Genomic DNA, 20,830 nt, shown 5'->3' on the forward strand with positions numbered 1-20,830 from the left:
CGATCCCAGGGTCCTGGGATCGAGTCCCACATTGGGCTCTCTGCTCAGCAGGGAGCCTGCTTCCTCCTCTCTCTGCCTGCTTCTTTGCCTACTTGTGATCTCTGTCTGTCCAATGAATAAATAAAATATTAAAAAAAAAAAAAAAAGAAAAGAAAGAAAGAAAGAAAAGGGGCACAGAGCAAAGTCTGTGGGGAGACCAGGCACAAGGTTCCAAGGGGCCTCTTCTGGGGGAGTCACACCAGAAGCACTGAATTCCCCCGGCAGCAAGCCGGAACAACACGTGTGAGGTGGCGTCTACCAGGGAAGCTGGCCTGAGCCCCGCAGTTCAGGCTTTTTATCAGAGTTTGGGCATGTAGGCCGTCTCTGGCCTGCACACAGAAAAACTCCAGCCTCCAGAAAGAAAGCAGACATCCAGAATAAACTGTATTGTTTGCACAAACAGTTCAGGCACAGAGAGCCATTTCTCTGAGTTAGGAAATGGTAAAACTCTCCCCAAATCTAAGTTTCCACATGCTAAACAAGGGCCAATCTGGCACACGGGCCACTCTGAGGACAGCAGTCTTAGGCCTGCGAACTCTTTTCTGTACAAGCAAAACTATGGCTACAGAAAATTTATTCTTTTTTTTTTTTTAAAGATTTTATTTATTTATTTGACAGAGAGAGATCACAAGTAGGCACAGAGGCAGGCAGAGAGAGAGGAAGAAGCAGGCTCTCTGCTCAGCAGAGATGCGGGTCTCCATCCCAGGACCCTGGGATCATGACCCAAGCCGAAGGCAGAGGCTTTAACCCACCTAGCCACCCAGGTGCCCCAGAAAATTTATTCTTTTTATCAAACCATATATATATATATGTATATATATACATATTTTTTTTTAAAGATTTTATTTATTTATTTGAGAGATAGAGAAAGGAGAAGCAGAGAGAGAGGGACAAGCAGACTCTGAGCTGAGCAAGGAGCCAACTTGGAGCTCAATCCCATGACCATGAGATCAGGACCTGAGCTGAAATTGACAGTCGGATGCTTAACAGACAGTGTCACCCAGGCACACCTCAAGCCATACATATTTTTAGTAGAAGTAAAAAGCAGGAAGGGAAAGAATGAAAGAAAAAAACCTCTAAATGCATGAAAACTGTAGAAACTAGAGTTAACAAAAAAGAGACAGAAACAGAAAAAATTACACCACTGAACTCTTCCAGTAAGAAGAGTCAGGGTCTTAGTGTAGAGGCCGTCCTCAAGTATCTGTGGGGTTATTCCGAGTGACTGGGCTGAAAATAAATGAGAGATTATGTTAATGGGCTACCCCCAGTAATGTCCCCCTGTGTGGACACGGGTATCTCAGACGAAACACTATCATATTCCAGCCACTCTCAACAGTCCATGGACCCCTCTTAACCAGACCACAGGGGAGTCTACACCAGCACTGCCCAACACGGTGGCCATGAGCCACATGTGGCTCTTACAAACTTCAAATGTGACTGTTCCAAATTGAGATATACCATATGTATGAACTACACTCCAGATTTCGAAGACTCAGTGTGAAAAACAGAATGCAAAATAGCTCATTGATGGTATTTATATGGATTAGATGTTGACATGATAACATTTAGACTATATTACATCAAATTAAATATTCTTTTCGGGGTTTCTTTTGTTGTTTTGTTTTGTTTTAGCAAAACTGTTAGAAATATCACATTACACATGTGGCTCGCATTTTATTTCTATGGGAAATAAATCCCATAGCTTTTTTTTTTTTAAAGGTTTTATTTATTCATTTGATAGACAGAGATGACAAGTAGGCAGAGAGGCAGGCAGAGAGACAGGAGGAAGCAGGCTCTCCACGGAGCAGAGAGCCCGATGCGGGGCTCGATTCCAGGACCCTGGGATCATGACCTGAGCTGAAGGCAGAGGCTTTAACCCACTGAGCCACCCAGGTGCCCCAAATCCCATAGCTTTTATGGGATTTATTTTATGGGTTCTCTCGAACCCAGTATGGAGGCCATACCTCCATGTCCGCTGTGTTGGAGAAGAACTCCAGGCATGTCGTCTTCCCGCTTGCAATGTTGCCCTCAACGCAGATCTAACAAAAGACAAATGCACATTGGAACCAAAAATCGTGCACCCAGGGGAGTATCAGGGAAGAATTTTTAGGGAAAGGCTCAGGTGAACAGCATAAATGATTCAGTCCAAGACTTCAATGTGCACACATTTCCAGGGTCCCGCCATGAGCAGTAACAAACCAACCCTCAGCTCCAGGTCCACCACTAATGGCCACCGGCCCACCAACCTCCAGGACAGACCCTCCCTTATGTCGACTCCTGGACTCACTGCCCACCCAGCTCTCCCCTTCCGTAGCTCCACCCTTCACACTATTAGATTTTAGGCCCAAGTGTTCTGCCTCCTTAACCAGAGCCCAACGGATTTGAGGCTGGGAAACATGTGTATGTTCTGTAGTACCCCACTCACTGCTTTACAGAGGAAAACATGGACTAGAAAGTATCCGGCAGGAGAGGACTTGCTTGAGTACCTTGCTAAGGGCCAGGCCATGAAATGGGTAACGTGTACCAGTACCATATTCAACTTTGCCAGCTAAGCAGGGGGTCACAACACTTTCACAGAAGAGAAAAATGAGGCTTATAGGAGGGGAAAAAAGGAGAGAGGACAGTTTGAACCCACACTCTGGGGCCATCTCACTTTGCTCCCCCCACTAGAAACTCTGCCCATCAGCTGTGAAGGTTTCCTCCTGTCTTGATCCTAACATGTATCCAGGAGACCAGACCATCACACTTCCGACAGATGCCAGGCCCCCCTCCAATTCCAGGTCCCCGCCAGTTCACTCCCTTAGGATGCAAAACCACAAAATGAGCCTAACAGAGTGCACAAAAAGGCAGATCCTATCAGGGCCCTAAAGGATTTGATGTTATGTTGCTGCTCTTTAAAGGAAACAACTTTGTGTCTTCCTCAAAAATGAAGAAGAGCTCAACCTAACACTGTTCTGCATAGACTTTGTCTCCTTCCTGTTCACTGTAGGAAAACGTTGTTTAGATAAGACCTTCTTCTAGAAGTTCCTGTACCTATTCCACGGTGGTGACTGACTTCCCTCCGCACAGACATTCCCTAACCATCCTGTCTTGTGTGTCGTCCTCTGGGTACCTCAATTTGTCACCTCCCAACCCCCATATACGGCTCCTCTTCCTGTTCCAGTCCTCAGGGAAGGTTGCACCATTCACCCCTCAACACCCCGGGTGTCTCTGGCCCTCACCCAGCAACTCAGCAACTGCTCCAGGCCCTATTTCCCACTCATCTGCAGAACCTGGCTTGTCCTCCTGGTCCCCAGTTAAGGCCTCTACCCCCATGTGGCTGGAGCAGCCTCCCCAATGGCCTCTGTGCCTTCCAGTCTGGCCCACCAGTGCCCCTCAACCCCACCCACAGTTCACCACCATCTCTTCCCGAGAGGCAAACCAGATCACATCCAGTCAAGTCTTTCAGTGGCTCTAGGATTCCGGACCTATCTCCAGCCCCTCCTCACCAGCTCTCTGGGGACCGGCCCAATCCTCAGGCCTGCAGGTTCTCCTCCTTCCGACCCACATTTGCACTCCCTCTGCTCCAACACTCCTGCCTCCCCTTTTCCTTCATCTCCCAGGAGGCTTCAAAGCTCCCCAAGGCTCCCCTTAGTCACTGTCCTCTGGAGGCCCTGTCCTCTACTCAACAGCCCCCAGATTCACTGCTGTTCTGGGTCCACCATGGTCCTATTTATTGCCCTCTCTCCCATTAGAATAGGGACTCACTAATAACAGGGGCTATTTGGTCCCCAAGAACTCATTAGATTTGAATGCTTAAGAGTAGCCTTGGGCCTAAGTGCACACTCCATACCACTTCTGATGGACCTACTATGTGTCTGAAAGCACCCAGGACAGGCCTGGCTCACATAAGTGCTAGCTTGATAATTAGCACAGCAGTGCATCAATTCCCAGCCAGTGCAATAATACCCCTCCTTCTGCAGTACCCACCTTTAGAACCCACTCCACCTCTCATTTCAACACACTTCCATAAAGCTCAAGTGTTTCAATCACCAATGCTCTCTGTGTGACTTGACTCCTTCCCAGGCCCTCTCCATCTCCTCCAAATACCCCAAGGACTTGCCCACCCTTTCTGCCCTCTGCAGATCTCAGCCAAGGTATTCCTGTCACCAGCCAACAAACCACTCCCTTCCAAGCCACAGAAGCTACCAACTTCTAGCTTCCTCAAGGAACTGAGCCTCTGGACTGACGGTGACCAAAATGTTGTTCCCCACCGCAGCCAGCTAACGCCTCCAGCATCCCCATGAACATGTCTAGTTTGGCCCTCTTTAACCTTCAACCTCACACCAGCCCCAGGCCCACTCCACAGCTGGCATCTCAAAGTCACTACACCGGCTGAAGCCCTGTCTGTGGACTCCCATGGATTCTCTCTGATACCCCCACCCACCCACTAGTCTCAACACTGGAGGGCAGGGGGCGGCAGCGAGCAGACCTTGTCTCAAAGCCAGGCAGCCACCCATTAACCCAGGAGCAGAGGAGCATTTTTCAAATCCTTTTGTAATAATTCATCAAGCTGACAGTCCAAACCCACCTAAAGGCTTTGAATACATGTATGCTCCCAACTGTGCAGACTCTTGATAAGGACATACCAGCACCTGCGAACAGGCGGCCTCTGGGCAGGGGGTCTGAGGTCCAGCGGTGGAGACAAGACTTCCTCATCCCTGGAGATCTTCATATTTTTGTCTTTTACTATGTGCACACATTCCTTCACTGCCCTCAGCTCTCCCCTTCTCTCTCAGAATATATAATCTTCCCACTTTATTATACACACACACTACACTGGGGAGTGCATATAAAAGACTTACCACTGATTTTTTCTCTTTTTTGTTTTCTCTATCTTTATCTACAAAAGAAACAAAATCAAATTTTAAGGTCAGTTTTAAGTAATTCACTCTTCCTCTTAATTTTGGAAACCACCACAAAAACAGTAATGTTTACACTTACTCCCTGGCCTAAAAATGTCTTCCAATGACAATGGAGACCCTCCGCGGGTGGGTGGAGGCAGACCCGCCACTGCTGTCTACCTCCACATGACACTGTGCAGCTGCTGCCTGGGTCCAGCTGGCACCTCTGGGCCCCACCTGTGCTCGGCTCTTTTTCACTTGGTGTATTACACTTTCCATTTTCCACACATTTCATATTATGATCCTCACAGATGAGGGCAGCAAGGGGGCCCTCCACTGGGGGCAGCGGGCATGGGTTTCGGCCCACCCACCACACAGGTGGTTCTGAGGTGCCACCCAACAGCCCGAGGCCAAAGAACCTGTAACATAGCTATTCTGCTGGCGGTTCCCGTTTCCGAACTGGGAAGTCTTCACTCCCAGTGGGAGCAGGAAGGCTTTGAGGACTAAAGCACCCACCCCGCGCTGGGGACTGGTTAGCTGCATCTCCCGGCCTCTGTCTCCCCCAAGGCCACGAGAAGCGGACCTGGAACAGGCCCGGGACAGGAGCAGCCCCCGCGAACAGGGGTGGGAGGGTCTTACTCCTCTCTAGAGGGATCTCCACGGCCCCACCCGCTCGCGGCCCGCTGGCGGCCCGCTGGCGATGACTGTCCTCGCCCCTCCACCATCCGGCAGCCGCCGGGACAAAATCCCAGCGCCTAGGAGTAGCTTCGGGTTCAGGCGGAATGGAGGTCGGGGAGTGAAACCCGCGGCCACGGAGCGCCAGAGACGGGCCGCCAAAGATGGAACAGAGAGACGCATTACCGCGAAGCCAGGCTCGGTGCTGCGCCCCCCACGTCCCCTGGCCGGGGGCGAGGCTCCCAGGCCCCTCGCGCCGCAGCGCCCGGGCTGCCCAGCTCCGCAGCGGCCGCAGCAGCATATCCCGGCGGCGGGACCCGACGGCGCGGCTTCCTCCCTGCGCGAGTCTGCGCCAGCGCAGCGCGCCGCCTCCACCGCCACGCTGGTCGCCGGGGCGCCTGCTGGGACCGGGCTCTTAAAGAGACCCGGTCGCTTTTCACCCGCTCTCCGTGAGGGACAATTCAAGGCAGGACCTGAGCAGGTTGCAGCCAAGAAATCTTCCCGTTAACGGGACGCTGGCGGAATGAACCCCGACTTGGCAAGGCTTGGGGGATGGGTGGCCAACAATACCCTCAACTGGTTGGTGAATTAATTATTGGAGATTACTTAATTGAGCACGTGTTGTATCCAGACACCTGACACGCACTTAGGGTGTCATTTATTCCTCCCAACAGTCCTGCAAGTGGATATTGTCACTCCCATAATCCTCACTGAGCTGATCCTCGGAAATTTAGGTGACTTTTTTAGCATTCATTAAGGGGTGAAGCTGGAATTCAAGCCATCTATCTTGCCTCACAGCCTGCACTCTTTCCTCTGCACTTGAACATAACCAGGGTCTAGACTATAAATGTACTAGATGCCTCAAGAAAGTGTTACAACAGCAACAACGAAACAAAACAAAACCACAGAAAAAAACCACAAGGGCCCAAAATGGAGTTGCTTATGCTAAACCCCACTTCACCAAACCAAGACTTAATCATTTTTACTCTTCTGAAATGGAACATTAGGCCAGTCCATAAGGAATAGCCTAGGTGATCAATACTAGTTAGGTTATCTTCTGCTTTATAGACTTTGGCCAACACCTAAAGCAAAGTAACCTTGCAACAAACACCCAGCTTCTTTGCCAGTGTTATTTCCTTGTTCCTGCTTCCTTTTGACTATAAAAGGTTTTCATTTTGTATAGCTCTCTTGGAGCTCCTTTCTATCTGCTAGACTGGATGCTGCCCATCTCAAATCAATTTTTGCCCAAACTCTTAAGATGTTTAATACATCTCAGTTTATCTTTTAACAAAGGTGCAACCAATATTCCATCTGAACAGACAACTGGGGGTGGGAAGGAAGCCTGCAAATCTCATCTTAGTCAGGTAGCAAAAATTCAGCCCAGAAGTGAGGTAAATGGGGTATATTATGGTATATATAATTCAACAGGCCCAGGCCCTGAAACCTAAAAAGCTGCAGTAAGAACGGTGTGGGCATGCCCATTCTACAGCTTGGGTGGAGGGGCTTCCTTCCTCTTTCAGGAGTATAAGGCGCTACCAGTCTCCTCTAGGACAGAGAAGAGGAAGTCATTTGCAAGAGGGCTCAGTCTCTGGATCTGCTACCAGAAAGCCACACCCCATCTGGAGCTTTCTATATTATCTGCCAGGGGCCCTGTATTATCCGCCATAAACACGCCCCCCATAAACTTCAAGATTAAGTTCAACGTTTTTCTGATTTGGGATGAGGCTGTTAGTTCAGACTGTGATATCCTGGGGGCAACGGCAGGGAATAAGGCCCAGGCCGTTGATTCAGACAGCACATATTTTAAATCTACTATGTGCCAGACCCTGGGAACCCGGCAGGGAGAGGAGTATACACTGGCAGGTCCTGGCTTTTGTGCAATTTATAGTAAAATATATTGGCTACTGATAAGTGTTGTGAAGAGGGTGATGGTGGCTGCTCTAGACGGGGTGACCACGGGAAAGCTTCTCTAGGGAGTTGGTATTTGAGATGCTCATAGTCCAGGGTAATTCTGCAGCCATTCCTGAACACCCCCAATCCCTCTCTGCACCGCTCGCTCTCCTGAAGCACTACCTGACTGGAAAGCCCTTACCTAGAGCTGGAGAGCAGTTGTTTGTACCTGGCGGAGCAGAGCAGGGCAGCACTAGGAAAGGTCCGCCTGCCTGTAAGGCGCATCCCCGCCCCCCCAACCCCACAACCCCGCTACGTCCACAGAAATGCAGCAGGCGAACCCCATAAGGCAGCAAAGTCAGAGAGGCCTGCCGCCCACCCCGTGAGGCGCATGCGCACGAGCACGCTGGGGGGGGGGGGGTAGTGACCTGCGCATGCGCGCGCGAGGGCGGGAACCCTAGAAGGGTGGTTCGAAGCCCTAGTGGCGGTTGCTGTCCCCGCTCGAGGCCTGGCAGAGCTGTACGGCGAGGAGAGGGGATGAGGGGGAGAAGTGGTGCTGCTGCAAGGCTGCAGACATGATGCCCACCCTGAAGCCGAAGCATCGCCCCTTCTGCTTCAGCGTAAAAGGCCACGTGAAGATCCTAAGGCTGGTGAGGCCGGGCCACGAGTGGGGGCGGTATTGGGGCGAGTGGGGGTGGTATTGGGGCGTGCTCAGGGGCAGCGGGGGATGGCTCTCAAGGATAAAGAGGAATCCCCTACCTTCTCTTTCAGCCTAGGCCTCCCCAGAGGCAAGGCGGTTCCCGGGGCACCCTGGGGACAGAAGGAGAGAAAGAAGGCACTGTCCTGCCCTTCAGGGGTTCACAGACACATTCTTAAAGCCAAGGAAGCACGTCTGCATGGGTGGCCCCCACTTGGACCTGCACACCAGATACCCAGGTTAACAGGCCCGGCAGCTGCGCTTGTACCCGGCACATGACAGCGGGGCTGGGGCTGCCGGCTTCGGGGCATCGGGCATGCCGGGCGCACTGCAGTTAGTTCTGAACAGAGGTCTAGAGAGAATGAGCCATCATTTGAGGGAGGTGCCCTGGCTAGTTAAAGAAGTGGAGACTGTCACAGGAGAGTATGTTGAAGGAACTGGGTGGGGGCGGTGGGGGGGGGATAATTTTTAAATTTTGAAGATGTGATCCCTAAAGGGGAGGGGATAGAAATAGTAAAAGCTACAGGCAAACAGTTCCACTTAATATGAGGAAGAATTTTCTATTGGGAAAGTTTCCCAGATTAAGTGGCCACATCACTTGGGAAGGCAGTACATTCCCAAACAGCAAAGGTAAAATGCACAGATAAGCACCTAGGGAGGATGCTGTAATTCGGGTGAGTGGGTAGAACAAACTGCATACAAGGTCCCTTCCACACCAAAAATGTGTGATTCTGAGAAATTAATGTAATAGAAGTCAAAGTGTATATGAGAGGTTTAGGAAACTACTCTGGAATTTAAAGGACAGAGATTACTTTGGGTTAGGAGTAATCATGGAAGAAGTGACTTGCAGGTCTAGAGTTTTATCCCCAGTACTGAAAGCTCTGGAAGAATACTGGAGGGGGAGTAAGATCTTGTGAGAAAGGTTTCATTTCAGAAATATGAATTCCCTCAACAAACACTTAAGAGTATTTAGCTGTATTATAAGACCTGACTTAGGCCATGGAACAACAAAGACAACCAAAACAGAAGTCCCTGGCTCATGGAGTTCTTCAGGTTAGTCAAAGAGACAGACCTATGAGCAGATAGCTATAAAATACATAATAAGATGGGGATAGGCCAGAGAATGAGACATTTAACCAAGCACAAGAGAAGGAGAGGTATCAGGAAACTTCCTAGAGGAACATGAGTAGGGTCTGAGGGGCAGCCATGAGCTGCCATGAGCAAAGACATAGGGGGGGGAAAAAAAACAGCATGATTTTTGCAGCAAATTTTAACAAGATAGGTGTTGCCTTATTTTTTTCATTCAAGAAATATTTATTGAAAGCTTACCATGTTCCAGGCACTGTTCTAGGCTCTGAGGAGATATCAGTGAACAAAGCAAAGATCCCTAGTCCTCATGGAGTTTACATATTGGGTTGGGAAGGCAGCAGAGACAAATAGTAAACACAGTAAATAAACGATGCAGTATTGTAAAAAGTTGTACGTGCTATGAAACAGGAAAAAAAAAGCCAGGGAAAGGAGTGTAAGGAGAGGAAGTTTGCAGGGTCCAGTAATAGAGTGGTCAGGTTAGGCCTTGTTGAGATGATAATTTAGCAAAGAGTTGAGTGAGGCTAGGGAGTGAGTTATGAGAATACCTGGAGGAGAAGGGTTTGAAAAAGGAACATCCATTACAGTGGCCCTATGACAGGAATGTACCTGAAGGGTTCAAGAAAAAGCAAGGAACGCAGTATGGCAGGAGTGGAGTGACTGGGGACACAGTAGATGAGGAAGGCTTTGAGTAAGGTTGTATATGATCTGACTAACATTTAAAAAAAAAAAGAGACCAGCTGCTATGTTGACAATGGATTGGTCAGAGAGACAGGAGGGTATTGCTGCAAAAGTAAGCGAAGAACCAGGAGACCAGTTAGAGCTATTGCAGTAATCTGGACAATGAGGATAGCGGCTCGGACCAGAGTGTTGGCACAGTATGCTACAGGAAGTGATCATATTTGGGATATAGTTTGAAAGTAGCCCCAATGTGATTTGCTGATGAACCAGGTATGATGTAAGAAAAAGAGAGGAGTCAGGATAACTCCAAAGTCTTTGGCCTAAGCACTGGAAGGGTGGAGTTGCCATCCACTGAAAGCCTGTGGGTAAGGCGACTGTAGGAGGAGGATCAGAAGTTCAATTTGAGAATTAAACATTGGACTTATCCTGTGAGAGGTAGGCTCTATTCTAAAGACCACAGGAAGCCACTGAGAAGTGCATTTGCATTTTAGATCATTATAATACCTTTGTCATGGTAGTTCAGGGGAAATTCTGAAGGTCAGTAGCTTTAGGAACGAAGAGGAGGGAGTGGTTTCCCAAGACGGTTAGCATTAGATCAGCAGGACCTGACGGACTGATCAGTTGTGGGGAGTATTAGGAGCACTGATAATAGGTTTCTAGGGTGGGTGATAAGGTGGTGGTATCACCAGTTAAGATAATGCATACAGGAGGAATGGGCAAGACAGTTCAGTTTTGGATACGGTGAATTTGAGATTCCTATAGGCATTTAGATAGAGATTTCAAATGGCTATTTACGTGTGAGATGTTAAGGAATTATCTCCAATAGGAACCCACATTCATTGATTGGGTGGTGAACAGAATCTAAAGGAATGCCAGTGTTTTTAAAGGATAGGTAAATTAAGGAGAGAAGCCCACCAAGGGAGAATAGTTGCAGAGTTTATAAGAAGTAGGAAAAGTGACATGCAAGCCAAAGGAGTAGAAAAATAGGAAAAAGACAGCCAATGGTAATTAACCCATGGGGGTCCAACGTGATAAGAACTAAAAAATGTTCATTAAATTTAGTAATTCTGAAATCACTGATAATACGAGCAAAAACAGTTTCCATAAAGTGGTGAAGAAATGTCTGAGATATTAGTGGGATATTTAAAAGAGAACTGGAGACAAAGCCTAAGAGTAATGATAGAAGAGCTGTAAATAACAGATTGGGGGGAGAATTCAGTATGACTCAAATCATAGGAACTTATCAGAAAATGAATTAATCACCAGCGTCAAATTCCATGGTGTAGAAAGTTTACAAAAGATGGGGGCTGAGGGCGCCTGTGTGGCTCAGTGGGTTAAGCCGCTGCCTTTGGCTCGGGTCATGATCTCAGGGTCCTGGGATCGAGTCCCTCATCGGGCTCTCTGCTCACCAGGGAGCCTGCTTCTCTCTCTCTCTCTCTCTCTCTCTCTCTCTCTCTCTCTGCCAGCCTCTCTACCTACCTGTGATCTCTCTCTCTGTCAAATAAATTAATTAATTAAAAATTTAAAAAAAAAGATGGGGGCTGAAAAAGTGACCCAAAATTTCATAATCCATGAACTCAAGACTGTGGTTCAATAGAGTAAATCAAGTGCTTTGAGGTGAAATGTTGCTAATAGTAATTATATTAATTATAAAGAATGGCTTATTTAGTTACTGATTATATATTTGCTACATAATCAAACTGACCAATTTAGAAGTTCAAAGGTAGGCTATTTTTGTACTAATAAAGTAATTGAAAGAATCATGAATAAGGAGCCCATAGAGATTTAAGGTTAAAAAGAACATGTAGACGCTACTAGCAGACAGACTGATCATAAAAAGTCTAGCCAGGGAAAACTCTTGACAAAACCACTTTTCAAGAACATAGAGCCTCTGGAAAGAGCTATAACATGACAGCTCCTAGAAATATGACATTGACCAACTCACTGGGACCTATCAGCTTATTTTTCCTTTAGGTCACTTAACATTTCTGTGTTTTATATCTTCATTAGTAAATGAGAGTGGATTGACTAATAATTTTCAGGGCTGTTTTTTTTTTTTTTTTACTTAAAATATTCATCAATTCTGATTACATTCTATTTAGGTTAGAGAAAATATGTAAAAAGTGAAGCATCAGAAATGTTGGGAGTTTTTTTTTTCCTTTGTTCCCCCACAGTGTTTTTCAGAGAATTGTTTTTCTCTAACAATTTATTTTAAATTTTTCTCTGATATTTGGCAACATCCTAAGTTTAAGTTTGATAGTAGATTCCAAATTGCTAAGAGTTAAAGCGTGATGAGCAGATGATAAGGAATTATAGCTGTCAGTACACAGATGTTTTTGAGAAGAACCTATAGGGAAAAATAGAAAACAGGAGTTTTTTGGGGGAGCAGGGTGAATGGAAGGGATGCATTTGTGTGTTTTAGGAGAAGACGACTTGGATATGTTTATAGTATGATGGGGAAAGGAACCAGTGAGGAAAGATTGAAGGTCTGAGAGAAAAAAGAAGATATGTAGTGGAAAAAGATTAAGGGAACAGATGTGGGAAGAGATGGTATTAGTTGTACAACTGGAAAAAAGAGTGGGACACCTGATTCCCTAGAACACAAAGAGAAGGCAATAGCCATACATTGTAGTAATTCCTCTTTTAGGTGTGTGTGTATGTGGCCTAAACGCATTTATTTAGTTACTTTAGAAATGATCATTTTTTACAGCTTAAACTTGCATTCAATAATGGTTGACTAAATCATGTTTTTTCTAATCCTTACAGGCACTAAGTGTGACATCCATGACCTTTTTTATCATTGGACAAGCCCCTGAACCATACATTGTCATCACTGGATTTGAAGTTACTATTATTTTCTTTTTCATAATTTTATATATGCTGAGACTTGATCGATTAATAGCCTGTTTATTTTGGCCTTTGCTTGTAAGTGTTCAGTTTTATGGTTAAAATTAACTACTTTTTTCCTGTCATAGTGAGACATTTTAATAAGCTATTCTTTAGGAGAAGCCTTTAAGGAATGTCTGGTAGGCTTAGGAAGGAGGAACTCTGCCCACTGCTACCAAGTCCTGTGTTGTCCCTTAAGAACCACAAAGGATAAAGTCTCCTCTGAGCTCCCACCTACCAGTAGGTGGGGCTGACTCTTCTATTAGGAGAAGTCACTTAAGTGATGATTTTCTAAAGAAATTTAAATTTAAGATCATGGCTAAGAAATCTATAGAGCATTCTTAATCTTCACTTCCCTTTTAAGTACCTGTTAATATGGCCTCAAAATTGGGGAAAGAGATGGAGGCAGGGACACAAGTATTCACATCTTGCACATCCCTGATCACTAATAGAAAACCAAAATAATCTGGGAGGTTGAATAAAGCACAATGTTATTTTATGAATGTCTATAATCATCAATGCTAATTTATTTAGTACCATATGAACTTCCCCTGCCATGCTTCTAGCACTGAGAACAGCTGCCCAGTGAAGCGCCTAAATGATTCTGGAAACTGTCAAAATAGGCAAGTTCAAGATGCTTGTTAAGGTGTACATGTCCCTTCAGCCTGGACTACTCTCCTGTTCTAGGAAAAACTGAGTTGCTTTACCTCTCTCTCTTCTTTCAAGTTTTACCTCCGGTATCCTGTCTCTGTAGGTCTCCCTGCTAAGACTCGTGCTGCCCTTCCCATTTTTGGCTGGACTGGTAGCTGCACTTAAGTCCTCCTCAGCTGCACTTGTCTCATCCTTCTGGGTTCCAAGGTGCTGATAACCCCTATTAAGGAGAGCAGACTTTAGAGCTTTAAGCATGCCTTCAAGTGGTACCTTCTAGAACCACCTTTGAAGGCCAATCAAGCTAATCACAAGCTGAAAAAGTCCCAAAGGAGAAAGCTGGGAAATAGGATCTTCATAGCAACTCTCCAAACTCCTACTTGATCACAATTTTAGAGCTGGACCTGACTGGAGGGTATCCTAGGGAACAAGGTCACAGTGGGCCCTCAGTGTACACAATGTTATTTAGTAGCAGAAAGGTCTAAGTGAAATTATTCCAGGGATTTCTTCAAGGACATGAGAAGCATGGTCCATATCCTCTTTACTCAGGAAGGTGTATAGTTGCTCTTCACATTCTGCTTTCTGAGGTTAATTAAAACTAATACATTTTAGTGTTTTTTTTCTCCAAACTATAATATTCTCTGGAGCTTATTATAGGTCCCTGTAATAAACTTGGAGCCCTAAGTATAACAGAATACACCAGGAGAGAGGGTGGCCTATGTGTAGACTGAAATTTAGTCTCCAAATCTCTGAGGATCAAACTTTGCTGATATTGTAATCTCTGAGAAATGGTGCCATATGGCTAACTACAGGGTTACTCCATTATGAAACCCAGATTCTTCTCTGCTTTTGATCTAGCGTAATGATTTATTCAGCAGGTGTTCAGTGTCTGCTAATCCCAGCTTCCATAATGGGTTCTTTGATAAAACACAAATCTTATACCTGTGGAATTTTCAGGGAAGCAAGAGAGAGGAGCAATTCAGTGTCATAGGGGCTGGGATGGATGCATAGCCAGGATAGTGTGGAGGCACGGGGGTAAGAGTGGAGGCATGGGGGGGCAGTAGGAGGTCAGAGCAGGCAGGGCTTTATATGCCCTGGGTTTTAAACCAACACCACTGGAAGCTTTTAAGGGTTTTTAAGTAGGAGAGTGACACAAGCAGCTTACAATTTAGGAAACTGCTGGTGCCAATGTCAATAATGACTTAAAGAGGAGCAAAACTAGAGGTAGGTCTCAGAGATCACTTCAAATGTTGTTCTGTAATCCAGGCATGAAAATTATAAAGGCCTGAACTATGGTCCTAACAGTATCTACAGAGAAAGGGGTTACTGGGGTAGAATTGATAGGACTAAGTCAATAGGAATTAAGAATGCCTGCCATTTCAATATCTGGAGACGGTCCTGAGGTAGGAAGTACAAAGAGGACTGACTATATTTAAGGAAGGGCCAGAGAGAGGAATGCAGTTACGTTCAGTCTGAGAAATGCTAGGTTTTAGTTGCTTATGGAATATTCAGATAGAAATGTTCAGAACAGGTCTGAAGCTCAGGAGAGTGAGAAGTTAAAGCTGCAGCTTTGGAAGTCATCACCTTGTCACGGCAGACGAGCTCTAGGACTGGCCCAAATGGTGCGGAGAAAACAGAGAGCAAGCTGAAGGTAAAACTGGGAAACGCCAATATACGGGGTGATTTAGAGGAGGAAGAGCCAGAGAAAGGCAGGAGAGCACGCAAGGGGGACCTGTGTCATAGAAGCAAAGAGAGGAAAGCAGCTCAGAAAGGAGTGGTGAATACTGTCACAGGTAAAGAGAACAAAAATAAGTCCTGGAAAAAATATATATTCCCAGGCTGTGTTACCGGAGGCCCCTTTACCAGAGTGGTGTGCCTCTCAAGTGGACAGGTAACCGGAAAGCTGAAGGAATGCTGAGCCTGAGCAGGGCAAGAGAGACAACTGTAATCCAAGGAGCCACAGAGGACAGCTGGCCAGGGACAAAGAAGGGTCAGAAGCACAGTAAGGTTCCTGCAGAGTGTTGAAGGGAATGGGAGCCAGAGCACAGCCCTGGAGAAGCTGCCTGGGGCTCTTCTACTGTGACAAAAGTGAAGGACACAAAGAGGGCTGACGATTTCAATTAGATTTCAATTAATGTGTCGATGGGGAAAGATAACTTCTGCCTCACGGCCACTGCCTTCACCAAAGAGGAAAGGGCATGGTCATCCGCATTCAGATTTGTTATGGTTATCACTGTCCCAAAGCTGCAGTAACTGACAGTGTGTAAAGTAGGCTCCTCTGTTTCCCTCAAGTAACCCAGGGCTTTGCAGTGATATCCAAGTACAGGCTCAAAATTTCTTGAAATTTCCTTTTTTTTTTTTTTTTTGTTAGCTTGTTTGGTTTTTATTTTGTTTTGTTTTGGTTTTGTAATTAACATTCTATTCCATGATACCATGGCGCCCCCCCCCCATTTTTTAAATAACCACATGTCTAAGTTACCAGGAGTTTGAAGTCTGATATTTCTGTTAACAATACCTTCCTGCCTCCAGAGTTATCCGCAAACAGATATAAACCACTCCAGAGTAAAGATGATTTACCTCTCTCACGCTATATAACCATTCATAATGTAAGCTGCAGCCCTTAAAGCCATTGTTCAGAAGGCAAATGTCCTGTTTCTAGAAATTATTAGATGAATGAGCCACCTCATCAGAAATAATAGTATAATCATTCAGCCTACATGCAGATGTAGGAAAGTTTTTTCCTGAAAATTATCATTTTCTGCCAAATGTGTGCAGCTTTTTATTAATTGCATTTTAGTAACATTATAAAGTTGTTTGATTTACAGTGTAAACTACTACACATAGTCTCTCAGCATTCTGAATTTCCAGTGTACCACTCTATCATAAACCTTCCACATAATACATCCCGCATTCCCAACCAGATGTGTTCTCTCTCCAACTGTATTTAAATAGAAAAGAAATAAGCCAAAGTGTAAATGATTGGTATATCACAGTATCATAGATTAAGAAAAACAGTAGGCATCACTATAGACCAAACATAATATAGGTGTCCTCTTACTATGGCAGTTGGATTTAATAAAAAAAAAAAAAAACTCACTAAATTTGTTTAATAAAATGGAACTTTCAGGCACCTGGGTGGCTCAGTTAAGCCACTGCCTTCCGCTCTGGTTATGACCCTGGAGTCCCAGGATCAAGTCCCACATCAGGCTCCAGCTCCATAGGGAGTCTGCTTCCCCCTCTGACCTTCTCCCCTCTCATGCTCTCTCTGTCTCTCTCTCAAATAAATAAATAAAATCCTTAAAAAGAAATAAATGGAACTTTCAAAATCTGTAGGCAGCTGATTCTTTTTTTTTTTTTTTTTTTGTGATCTTCATATAAAGTTGACATTTCTATTCTGTGTTTTAGGATATCTTCAACTCAGTAATAGCGGCAATATTCATGGTAATTATATCTGTGTTGGCACTGTTACCAGAAACCACAAGAGTTATAGCCTTTGGAGGGGTAAGTGGAGGTTTTTGTGATTTCTTGCTTTAGGTTTGATTGGTATTCAAACTTACTTGAAAAACAGATATAGGAACAGGAATCTATACTATACTCATCCTTGTGTCTCCTAGGCCAGTATATGGTTCCTAGGAGCTTAATATTTCTTATGTGAGGGCGCCTGGGTGGCTCAGTGGGTTAAGCCGCTGCCTTCGGCTCGGGTCATGATCTCAGAGTCCTAGGATCGAGTCCTGCGTCGGGCTCTCTGCTCGGCAGAGAGACTGCTTCCCTCTCTCTCTCTCTCTGTCTGCCTCTCCGTCTACTTGTGATTTCTCTTTGTCAAATTAATAAATAAAATCTTTAAAATATATATATATTTCTTATGTGAGTACATGCCCTGATAAACCTGAAGGAATATGATTTCACCCTAAAACAGAAGTTAACTAAATAGTATTTCCCATATGTTCCACATCAATATGTAGAGCTGGACTAGACTGAGAAAAGTTACTGGAATCTGTTACACTTAGCTCTGAGAAACCGGATGGCAAAAGACCACGGATGAGTTTTGTAGTGCTCGCTTTTAAGGAAAAGGATACATACCATTTGTTAAGGTGAGACAGATGGCTCTGAGCTCAGTTATTCTTTGTCCAGACCTTTCTTCAGATGGAATATAATACAAGATGTCTGGTGAAACCTTATAAGTAAAGGATTTATTTTGAACGTTGCTTGAAGAGAAGCAAGCCAGTTTAACCAGAATGTATCCTAGAAGGCAAGCCAAAATAAACAAGAGTCAAATAATTGAGTTTTAGTGTCATCTGATATACTTCTGAGATTTTTTTTTATAGGAGGTTCAGAATTGTTTGGCTTTTCTAGATTCTTATCTAGAGATGTGAATATGAAAGACCTTTTCTTTTTTTAAAAAAATCCGAAAGTTCTTAAATAAATCTCCCTCCTGCTTCCTTGTCTTTCCATAGTATAGGAAAGCAAGTATTGGGAGAACTAACCATTCTCAGACAGCCATGTATGTCACAATCCATGGTTTTTCATCTCCTTACAAAAGACCCAAGCATGAGAATTATTCTAGAAATGAGATAATGCTGTAACAGCAATCTCCTCCAGTTATCTTTAAAGATAATCTTATCTCATGGCTCAGTCAGTTAAGCATCCAACTCTTGGTTTTGGCTCAGGTCATGATCTCAGGGTCCTGGGATGGAGCCCTCAGTCAGGCTCTACACTCAGCAGAGTCTGTTTGAGGAGTCTCTTGCTTCCCCTCTACCCCACTCCCCCTAAAATAAATATTTTTTTTAAACTTTTAAACAAACAAAAAAGATAATCTTAACCCTCTTCTATGGAGAAAGAGGGAAAAGGCATGGAATTTACAGTTGACTCTTGAATAACATCGACTCCCCACACAGCTGAAACTTTTAAAACTGACTTCCCACACACAAGCTTTACTACTAATAGCCTACTGTGGACAAGAAGCACCAAAAACATAAACAGTTAACACATATTTTCTGTATCATATGTATTATATACTGTATCTTACAATAAAGTAAGCTAAAGAAAATGTTAAGAAAATCATGAGGAGAAAATACATTTACAGTACTGTACTACCATATTTATCAGAAAAAAGTCCATACGTAAGTGGACCTATGCAGTTCAAACCCATGTTGTTCAAAAGTCACCTGGACCTTTATTCACTTACTCATTCATTCACTGACCCGGTGTTTACAAAGGTGCGCTTCAGTAGATGCTGACAGAGTATAGAGTTGTGCTGTCCGATGCCATAGCCACTAGCTACATGCGGCTACTGAGCCCTGGAAGTGTAGCTGGTCTAATTGAGATGAGCTATACATGTAAAATACAAAATGGATTTCAAAGACTTGCCCCAAAAATGTATATTATTTCATAATAACTTTATTATATTGATGACATGTTAAAATTATACTTTGGATATACTAGGCTAAACAAAATATGTTGTTAAAGTTAATTTCACTTATTTTTCCTTCCTTTTTTTTTTTTAAAGATTTTATTTATTTATTTGACAGAGAGAGAGAGAGACAGTGAGAGAGGGTACACAAGCAGGGGGAGTAGGAGAGGGAGAAGAAGGCTTCCCACTGAGCAGGAAGCCGGATGTGGGGCTCGATCCCAGGATGCTGGGATCATGACCTGAGCCGAAGGCAGACACTTAATGACTGAGCCACTCAGGCACCCCTTGTTTTTTTCTTTTTAATGTGGCTATTAAAAAAAATTATGTGGCTTACATTGGTGACTCATATTCTGTGTCTTTTGGACAGCACTGGGCTAGAACATGAGCCTGCCCTATCCTCAAATTGCTTAGAGCCTAATACAGGGAAGAGAAATGTAAACAGCTGTATATAAGCTATTGACAGAGTACTTCAGGGCACAGAAAAGAGGAAGCAACTACCTCGCTCTGGCAGTGGAAATGCAGCTTGCCAGGAATAAAGGGGAGGCGAAGCAGGTGGTTCCAGGTAGAGAAACCAGCAACACGCAGAGTACCAGAGTCATGGAAGGGCAGGAAGTACTCAGTGTGGTCAGAAGCTAAGAAGCTGAGTTTGAGTTTCAGCATGGAAAATGGAGTGGTGTCTAGAGCCAAGGGGCCAGACTTCCTGGCCATTGGATGGCACTGACCAAATAGCACGCAAGGAATAATATCCCTCTTTTCCAGCCCAGGTGCCGGCTCTCAAACAGCCATCACAGTACCTAAAGACCAAGTTCTAGTTTATTCCCTTTGCCTTTTTGTTTGTTTGTTTGTCTGTCTTCCTGAGGCCTATTTAGAATCCCACCCTTTAAGCAGATGTAGCCCAGCCTTAAGAGTTCACTCTGGATCATCTTAACCACTCCAGTTCTCTGAAGTGCATGTCACAGCTACTGTTGCATGGGTTTAATCTTGAGCTGCTGTTACCTTTGGCCCTTGAGCTGAGTCTGTAGGAAGAAAGGCAACTGAACATTGGGGTGGAAATGTTGATCGATAACTAGATACCTTCAGTAGGGCTTTAAATCATACATGCGGGAGCAAGTTAAGAGATCCAGACAAGTCTTTGTTTCAGAGCCTACACCCCTTCAATATTATTTCTGCTCACCTGAGTTACCTTTTCCTTTCTTTAGGCAGGTATTGGGGAAACGTGGGCATGAGAATGAAATAATCTCTGAAGTCTCTTCCCCTTTCAGTATCAGGTGGAAGCAAGAGAGGAAGCCAGGGGGCAGACCACTTAAAACCTGAGAATGACTGAGGTCCAGAACGTGGCCACAGCAGTGACAAAGTGTCTTCGTTTCCAGGTGTTTGGACTCCTGGCGGGAGTGTGCTGTATTGCAGACGGGGTCCTTATTTACCGGAAGCTTCTATTTAATCCAAGTGGTCCTTATCAGAAAAAGGCTATTCATGACAAAATATAAGTTTTGTAATTTTATATTACTCTTTAGTTGATGCTAAGTATTAAGTATATTAAATGTATTTATTCCTCCACATATTTCCTGTGATTGTTCTCATTTTAATCTCAATATGGGAACTGGAAGAAGAGATGTGGGAACTCTGTACCCAGCGCTCACCCATATCGTCATTTCCAAGCCAGCACTGATCCTGATCTGATTGGGTTTGCCTCCTCCTGGGCTTGGGTGGCAGAGAAGAATGCACCCAGACCACCCTAAATGGTCTCCAGAGCCCCCTTCCTGGTCGGCTGGCAGCACGGAGGGGTGGGGTTGCAGGGAAAATTAGTTCCCAGGCTAGGCAGTGGCATCGCATCCCAAATGGCGATGCAGGTGGCTAGAGGGCCTGGTTTGTCCGCGGGACCCAGAGCTGGGTGCGCGCGAGGGACGGGAAGCGGGGGGGGGGGGGGGGGGGGGG

The 20,830-nt window shown here is 45.1% G+C and overlaps 2 protein-coding genes across 4 annotated transcripts in view; one reads left to right on the forward strand and one right to left on the reverse strand.

Moving 5' to 3' along the window:
• Positions 1-5,959, reverse strand: part of TK2 (thymidine kinase 2) — a 28,611-nt gene extending 22,652 nt beyond the window's left edge. For 2 of the 3 annotated variants that reach the window (XM_059381706.1, XM_059381707.1), the window contains exons 1-3: positions 5,784-5,959; positions 4,884-4,921; positions 2,004-2,078 (exon numbers count right to left, since the gene is read on the reverse strand). In XM_059381706.1, the coding sequence (XP_059237689.1) occupies positions 2,004-2,078; positions 4,884-4,921; positions 5,784-5,898 (228 nt within the window). In that variant the 5' untranslated portion in view covers positions 5,899-5,959. The remainder of the gene's footprint in view (positions 1-2,003; positions 2,079-4,883; positions 4,922-5,783) is intronic. The other variant, XM_059381708.1, reaches the window with a different exon arrangement.
• Positions 5,960-8,065: 2,106 nt separating this feature from the next.
• LOC132005244 (chemokine-like factor) lies at positions 8,066-20,382 on the forward strand. Its single transcript, XM_059382140.1, has 4 exons — positions 8,066-8,137; positions 12,718-12,876; positions 16,891-16,986; positions 20,266-20,382. The coding sequence occupies exons 1-4, from the start codon at positions 8,066-8,068 to the stop codon at positions 20,380-20,382; spliced, it is 444 nt and encodes a 147-aa protein (XP_059238123.1).
• The last annotated feature ends 448 nt before the right edge of the window (positions 20,383-20,830 follow it).

The sequence above is a fragment of the Mustela nigripes genome, chromosome 17 (genome assembly GCF_022355385.1).
Source record: "Mustela nigripes isolate SB6536 chromosome 17, MUSNIG.SB6536, whole genome shotgun sequence".
In the NCBI taxonomy this organism is placed as follows: domain Eukaryota; kingdom Metazoa; phylum Chordata; class Mammalia; order Carnivora; family Mustelidae; genus Mustela; species Mustela nigripes.